General features: G+C 45.4%; 1 protein-coding gene across 1 annotated transcript in view; it reads left to right on the top strand.

Moving 5' to 3' along the window:
* sppl3 (signal peptide peptidase 3) overlaps positions 1-6,254 on the top strand; it is a 17,780-nt gene extending 11,526 nt beyond the window's left edge. Inside the window, exons 5-10 of the mRNA XM_028974902.1 lie at positions 617-695; positions 1,141-1,253; positions 1,974-2,080; positions 2,311-2,668; positions 3,470-3,579; positions 3,827-6,254. Of these exons, the coding sequence (XP_028830735.1) occupies positions 617-695; positions 1,141-1,253; positions 1,974-2,080; positions 2,311-2,668; positions 3,470-3,579; positions 3,827-3,898 (839 nt within the window). The 3' untranslated portion in view covers positions 3,899-6,254. The remainder of the gene's footprint in view (positions 1-616; positions 696-1,140; positions 1,254-1,973; positions 2,081-2,310; positions 2,669-3,469; positions 3,580-3,826) is intronic.
* The last annotated feature ends 2,284 nt before the right edge of the window (positions 6,255-8,538 follow it).

Here is an 8,538-nt window from a genome sequence, read left to right as displayed (position 1 = left end):
CAAAAATAACCTGCTCATCCAGGGCCTGATTCTCCCATTTGCACTTCAGCGCTTATTTGCACAGCCAGTGACTCTTGATTTAATTTAGACTTAAGTGCCTAGAAAAACATGGAAAAGTGTGTTTGCAGGGAAAAGTATCCCTAAATTTCTCCACCTGAAAATCTACCTCGTCCACCCAGGAATCCACCTCATCCTCTTAAACACGTGGGAGAAAGTAACACATAAAGCCATAATGTTTTGATCTAATATATATATATATATATATATACACACACACACACATTTACATTTACGGCATTTATCAGACGTCCTTATCCAGAGCGACTTACAATCAGTAGTTACAGGGACAGTCCCCCCCTGGAGCAATTTAGGGTTAAGTGTCTTGCTCAGGGACACAATGGTAGTAAGTAGGATTTGAACCTGGGTCTTCTGGCTCATAGGCGAGTGTGCTACCCACTAGGCTACTACCATAAAAATACATAGATTTATAATGCAGCTGTATGAATTTCATGCCAAGATGTTTTCCCCTCTGTCACTATGTATGTGAGTTTGGTTCTGTATGGGTCCATGTGCACATGAGTGGGTTTTAGTAATTATGCATTTTTTTCTCCTACAGTTTTAGCCACTATTGCATTTGCATTCCTCCTATTGCCAATGTGCCAGTACCTGACAAGGCCCTGTTCTCCACCAAACAAGTGAGTGAAAACATCCCGTACGTACAGAAGCGTTTTTATCCCCGGGATGTCTACTCGGCTGTGAAGGAAATTGGGCTGCTCTGCTCTGCTGTATAGAGCTGGTTAAGCAGCACTGGACCGACGCATCACCTGGATTTCCACGCACCATCACATGCCTGACTTTCTTAAGAACAGTTTACATCTCAGTACACGTTTCCCTGAAGTGCATAAAAATAGCACATTTCCATCTGAGCAAAGTCTGCATGGATCTACACAGTAGGGCCTGGAAATGCGCATTTAAAACAATAAAGCAAAGGACTGGTTATGCCAAGGAATACATGGAATATGAATGCCAAGAGTGAATGAGAGTACTGTTGTATGTGTATTAATAATGTTTACCATGATGGTTGAGTCGCATATAAGACTGTGTATATACCCCCCCTCTCTCTCTCCCCGCTCTCTATAGGATTTCATTCGGCTGCTGTGGCCGCTTCACCCTGGCCGAGATCCTGTCTTTCTCCCTCTCAGTAATGCTGGTGCTCATATGGGTGCTGACGGGACACTGGCTGCTCATGGACGGTATGATTACGCCACTGTGTGTTTGGGTGCGAGAGATTTCTACAAAACAAGTAATAACATGGTTTATTCAAAGCTGTTATCTATTCAGCTATTTATCAGGCTTTACAATAAAGCATTTTATATTCACCTTTTATTCCTGTCATTTCAATGGTTGCACAAAATGAATGAAAGCCAGAGAAAATTAATTTTCAGCTTAAATATAAAAAAGTTCTGGATCAAAATCATCTTAAATACAGAATCAGAATGTACATTTTTTTGTGGAACTGATGAAATTTGAACAAGTCATGACTTGTTCTTGTGCTCTTGTGTGTAATGTTGTCATGTTTTGCGTCCAAGTTGTGCTCCCTGCACATATTTAACTTCCATTTACAGTAAACTGGTTGGCTGGTTCCTTAAATAGCTCCCAGATAAAGATCATCACAACAATCACTGCGTTCATGATGGTGTTTCTGAAAGCATCAGTTGATCTTACAACCTGCGTGATGTCATGAACTGTGACATCCAATGACAGGGTGACGCGGGATCTAATTCTCCGCTCGGCCCTGGCAGCACCAGCCCGTCTACATTTTTTAACATTCCTGAGCCGCGGTGTAATGGGTGCCTGGTTGACTTGTGGCAGAACTGGTTTGGCATTAGTACTGGGTCCCTGTGGACCTCATGCTGTCCCTCGGCTTGTTGAGTGTTTTAATGGTGGTTCTTTTCATCCATGTTGCCCTGTAGCCCTGGCCATGGGTCTCTGCGTGGCCATGATCGCCTTCGTACGGCTCCCCAGTCTCAAAGTGTCCTGCCTGCTGCTGTCTGGCCTGCTCATATATGATGTGTTCTGGGTAAGTATGTCCACGCATGTAAAAAGGATGCGTGTAAAATGCATCCTACACCCCTAGTGAACATACACGGGCACAGTCAGATAATTCACCAGTTAATGGGCTTTTCATTTTATTATATGGACAACGGAAACTGTCCTGTTGTGTCTGAACCTGAACCTCAATTCCATTTTTTTATTGTTTTCTAATAGTTAATAATAATACATTTTTCCCACCCTAATTTCCCTTTGTAGGTCTTCTTCTCAGCCTACATCTTCAACAGTAATGTGATGGTGAAGGTGGCCACCCAGCCGGCAGACAACCCTCTGGACGTCCTTTCCCGTAAGCTGCACCTGGGGCCGGGAATGGGCCGGGACGTACCCCGCCTCTCCTTGCCGGGCAAGCTGGTGTTCCCCAGCTCCACAGGCAGCCACTTCTCCATGTTGGGCATTGGAGACATCGTCATGCCCGGGCTGCTGCTGTGCTTCGTGCTGCGGTACGACAACTACAAGAAGCAGGCCAACGGCGAGGCCACCGGCCCCAGCGGCAACATGTCCGGTCGCATGCAGCGCGTCTCCTACTTCCACTGCACGCTCATCGGATACTTCGTGGGTAAGACACCATTTTTGCCAGTAGACAATTCAGAATAAAATCATGATCAGTTGGATAGTGTCATTTGTTGCATCATGTTTGTAGTTCAATAGAAAATTAGGACAGAAGCCATACAAGCAGTTTAAAAACTTCCACAATAAAATATAAACATTCAGAGAAAACTATTGCACCAAATACTTCAGTAGACAATGAACATTTCAATCAAATAATGTTTATACAATACCAATACATGCGACTAAAATGACCAAGATTGTGTGATGCACAGGTCACTGGTCTACACCTGGTCAAGTGCTGTTAACATATGATAAATTTTCATATAAAATATATAAACTTAACTATATAAATCTCTTGGTTATGATAATAATTTGCTTTGAATTTCATTGAAATTAGTCAAATCTTATCATGAGAGGAGAGTACATTGAAATTAAATGATGATGAAATTATCTGAGCATCTATATTAGAACAATTAAACAGGCAAATATTACAGTAATTTCTTTGCATTTAGGTCTTATTCTCCAGAGAATCGCCCAATACTATCAATCTGATATAATCAATTCTACTTCAGTATTTATTGCCCAGGGATCCTCTTGGAGTTCAGGAAGTTCGTAGTTTGGGAGTAAAATGAAAGTCAGAACTCTGCAGTAAGGATGGAAAAAGGTCAGGGGCCAATCAGAACACCAAGACTGTCAGCATGTCAGAAGAACAATGCCTCATCATAAGGCCCCACACCTGGGCATTGTTCACATATTACATTTATTTATTTATCGGGACCCTCATTAACGTCTCCATTTGTTCCGTCAGGTTTGCTCACGGCGACCGTGGCGTCTCGTATCCACCGCGCCGCCCAGCCTGCACTTCTCTACCTGGTGCCGTTCACCCTGCTGCCTCTCCTCACCATGGCCTACCTGAAGGTGTGTGATCATGAAATCCAAATTTTCATCTTCTGTAAATGACCTTTGTGGCGTGAGAGTGAAAGTGAAGCGATTGTCATTGTGAAACCAAGCAGCACAGCGAAACGTGTCCTCTGCATTTAACCATCACCCTTGGTGGGCAGTGGGCAGCCATGACAGGCGCCAACAAGCTGCTTCTTTTGGTTGGAATGCTAGTGATCCCACCACAGTGGAGAGAATGACGTTTGTGCGTTTGCTCTGTTTCCAGGGCGACCTGAGGCGTATGTGGTCCGAGCCTTTCCACGCCAAGGGCAGCAGCTCCCGTTTTCTGGAAGTATGATGCATTGTGGGTCAGCAAAAAGGGAGACAGCAGTCTGGAGAGGAAATTAAAAAAGAAAAACACAGCAACTCCTCACCCCCCATCCAACGGTCCCACATCCACACGAAGCAGAGGGGGGAAGAGAGCGCACAAATTTCATCCTCCCGTCACCTCCATCGTCTGGCCGCTGCCACCCGCCACTCAGCCCCTGGAGGGGAAGGAAGAGCAACAAACCCTGGGGGGTGAAACAGGATCTCCACTGCCATGCTCATTCAGTCTGTTTACTCCTCTCTTCTCCTGGTTTCTCCCCCTCCCTGCCCTGCTGAACCCATTCCAGGTCGTGGTGGTCCGTCTGTGTCCCGCTCTGTCTCTTCTCCCCCTCTCACCTGTCCACTCTCCTCCACGGCCATGATGAACGGAGCGGATGGAGGACAGGCCTCTCTCCCCCTTTTGGACTCAGTGGTTTGTGGGATGGAACTGAAGCTCCTCAAACCCACGTGGTGTTATGTTCTCCCCTCGTTGATGTTTGGAAATCAGCTTCATTAAAACTGACTGTTGTGACCTTTTTTTTTTTTTTTTTTTTTAATGGAGTAGAAATGAATGGCGGACAACGGATGGCGCTGCCACAACAACAAAAAAAAAATGGCGGGACAATATCGACGACCCTGTCAGGGACCAGCACACAGGCCAACGTAGTGGTTTACCATTCTCTTCCTCTCGTTCTCCATCTCTCTCTCTCTCTCTCTCTCTCTCTCTCTTCGACCTCTAACAGCCTTCTCCCCTTTCTTTACAGATACATGTATTTTATTTAGTGAAGAAGAGAAAAAATGAAAAAGGCATTTTATTCTTGGCTTATACAGAAACGATGCATTATAAAAAAAATTAAATAAAATATAAAAAAAAACAACCATAACTGTGTCCACACCATTGTGCGAGGGCACAAACGTCTTTGTAAATAGATGTACACACGTATTAGGGGTATCATGTTGGGGGGGGAGGGTGTGTGTGTGTGTGTGTGTGTGTGTGTGTGTGTTGGTTTTAGCTAAGGACTGAGGGAGCCGTGATTACTGGGGACAGGATGGGTGGAGCATCTGTGATTTGGGGTCGGTGAGAAGTGCAGTTTTTTTTTTTTTTTTTAACTCTGGACTGTAAAGCTGAATGATGCATTTCTCAGTTTGCCTCTCCTGTGGTTGCAGACCTCAGAGACGGAAGAAGAACTGTTTTGTTGTTTCCTTTGCCGTTGCCTGAATCTGTTTGAATGTACGGCGTCACCTCCGTCACGACCCTCGACGAGACCAGACTGCAGCGCTAATTAAGGATTGTGACTCCAACCATTTGATGTTTAGGGTATTTTAACGGTGGTGTTTCATCTCATTGCTACCATAAATCTGAAATGTAATGAAAGGGTCGCGTGTGTGTGTGTGTGTGTGTGTGTGTGTGTGTGTATGAGAGAGAGACGGAGAGAGACAGAACAAAAAAAAGTCAGAATGCAATTTTTTTTAACGCTAATTTTTTTCCAGTTTTATAAGACCTCTTAGTTCCATGGCCTTGCATGTGAAATGTACAGTTTTCGCCATTCCTGATAATATATATATATATATTTTTTGCTCACCCATCCGCCCAAAATCAGATAACAGGGTTGACAACCAGAATGGTGGCACAAAAAATATAATCCATACAAAAAAGTTTATGAAATGGACCTTAATGGTCGGCAGGGCAGGACTCTGGACATTCAGATCTGCAGATCCTTTGTGTGTGTGTGTGTGTGTGTGTGTGTGTGTGTGTGTGTGTGTGTGTGTGTGTGTGATTTCTTGTTTGAAAGGGGCAGTGTTCAAGTTGACATTGTTGCCAGATTTTACCTGATTGTTGTATGAACATTGTTTGGGTTACACGACTAACCTGCCCACAACCACAGGACACTGTTAACATGAGGAATATCGTGATGTTAACCGTATATAGACAGACCCTACTGCATTTCCCCCTATGGACGTTATGAAAAACACACTCAAACAAAGGTACAACTTTAAGACATTATAAAAGTGGTTTATTAAAAAATGTTAATTTTTTTTTATGGAAGATCACTGCTTTTGATTTACCCCCGCTTGTTTTGTATGATTTTTTATTTTGATGTTTTGTTCCTCCCACCACCAGAGGGAGCCAGCTTTGTTGGTGTTATCAATGTCACAGCCGAATGGATTCTGTTGTGTAACCAGGCGACCATCAAATAAACACGTGAAGAGTCGTGTCGTGTGAAATACGGATCCTGGTGGGCTGTACATGAAACATTTCATCTCCTTTAACCCAGACGTTCACATTTGTTCCTCTCCTGCCCCAGTCAGTCAAGATTGTGCTGTAAATAAACATGAATCTAACTGTACCGTTCTGCCTCCGTGCTGGATTATTTACACGCCCCACGCCGCGTCCACGACTGAATAATCCTGGTCCCGGAGTCCCGGAGCGGACTGTCGCTGCGCAACGGAATGTGTCCCACCACACTTGCCTACGAACCAGGAGACCCAGGTCCAAACCCCACTTACTACCATCATGTCCCTGAGCAGGACTCTTAACCCTGAGTGTCTCCCGGGGGGGACTGTCCCTGTAACTACTGACTACGGACCAGGAGACCCAGGTTCAAACCCCACTTACTACCATCGTGTCCCTGAGCAGGACTCTTAACCCTGAGTGTCTCTCGGGGGGGACTGTCTCTGTAACTACGGACCAGGAGACCCAGGTTCAAACCCCACGTACTACCATCATGTCCCTGAGCAGGACTCTTAACCCTGAGTGTCTCCCGGGGGGGACTGTCCCTGTAACTACGGACCAGGAGACCCAGGTTCAAACCCCACTTACTACCATCATGTCCCTGAGCAGGACTCTTAACCCTGAGTGTCTCCCGGGGGGGACTGTCCCTGTAACTACTGACTACGGACCAGGAGACCCAGGTTCAAACCCCACTTACTACCACCGTGTCCCTGAGCAGGACTCTTAACCCTGAGTGTCTCCCGGGGGGGACTGTCCCTGTAACTACTGACTAAGTCGCTCTGGATAAGGACGTCTGGTAAATACTGCAAATGTGTAAAAGGACCCAAATCTGGTCAAACTAAGTGATCGACAATCTCAAACTGGCAGCGGCTGCAAAACCTGCTTTTAAACACAGAATCTGGTCGAACTTGCTGCTCAGGCGGCTCGATCCAACTTTAAACGTTTCTCTAAAAATGAAATCGTGCAGTCGAACCGCGTAATTCAAACACTTTTATTCTGTCCCCGACACGTCGCTGGTGACAACTGGGCGCCTTGTCCTGTTCGAGCCTCCCTGCATGAGGGGCGCCGTGCTGCCCCGCGGCCACTGGGGGGCGCCAGAGCCCCGCAGAACGACGGGCCCTTCCGGCCACCAGGAAAATGGCCGCCGGCTGCTGGCAATGGAGGACCAGGCGACATCGATGTAGGGTGTCACCGCCAGGCCGAGTCTCACCGCTGAGGCCGGAATCTCTTCCCTCGGTCAAGCCGGGCGTCTTCGCTTGTACTCTATTAAGGGCCCAACGCAGTCCTGAATCGTCTGGCTTATTGCACCGTCCACTTAATCATTTGAATTAATAATAAAATATTCAACATGTCCAGCGACTTTCCCGCGGCAGATGGAGATGAGAAAGGGGACAGCATAAAGGCCGAGGAGGGGGGTCACCCAGGTCAAGTCAGTGAGCAAGACGCGGGACGGGGCGGGGGGCTGTGGAATTTCTGAACTTACTGGCATGAGCATCCAAAAAGTCTCCTTCTCAGGACAGGGTGGACAGGATTCCTCGGGGGACTGGGGACAGAAAAGAAGAGGATGAACGAAAGCGTCCATTTTTACTTTTTTTTTTTTTAATGATTCTGCATTTCGTATTTATGCGACTGTTACCAAAATACAAATTCTAGACAATAAGTGTACTCAGTCAGGATATGGTTCCTGACATTTATCACTTTGGAACACTTTATCGGGGTCTGAAGAGTTTATGGATTTGATTTTTTTTCTCATAAAAAGTTATATTTTGCTGTTAAATATTTAGATATTAAATCCATCTCTCCGGTTTATTTTACGTCGCGGCAGGTGATGAATGGGGTTCCTGGTGACTGTCTGGTAATGGGGGGCAATTACGGCCTCTCTTCCCTGATTGGCGAGGTCCCTTCTTTTCGTCTTCTGGAATTCCAGGCTTGTTTGAGGAAGGGCCTGTTTGCCCCTGTATGGGGTGGGTCCCCTTCTAGCCTGTTGCCCTTTGACCCCCTGAGCACATTCCACATGTAGGCTACAAGGTGAAGTGAGGAATGCTTCTGAAGTGCAAATTAATAGGTTTTTGAAATCCACTCCCTTTTTCCTCTCCCAAGGACACGGAGACAAGCGCGTCATTGCCGTTGTATTTTTGGCATTTTTAAATAGTCCAGAAATACATTTTCAAATGAACAAATCACCTAAAATAATAACATTCAGTTTTATCATAAACAAACAGCAACATTTATTTCTGGTTAAGACCAAATTTACACAACCTGTTCAACTTCATCATATGCTTCAAATCCTTATTTGGTATGAAGAATGACAATAACATCAAACACAATCCTCACAGACCTACAAATCGCATGGCATTTATTAGTTTATTAGAAATGATTTTCTGTGATTTGTGACATGT

The sequence above is a fragment of the Denticeps clupeoides genome, chromosome 3 (genome assembly GCF_900700375.1).
Source record: "Denticeps clupeoides chromosome 3, fDenClu1.1, whole genome shotgun sequence".
Taxonomy (NCBI): Eukaryota; Metazoa; Chordata; class Actinopteri; order Clupeiformes; family Denticipitidae; genus Denticeps; species Denticeps clupeoides.
The sequence above is the reverse complement of the archived record's forward strand: the minus strand, read 5'-3'. Positions and strand labels throughout refer to the sequence as shown.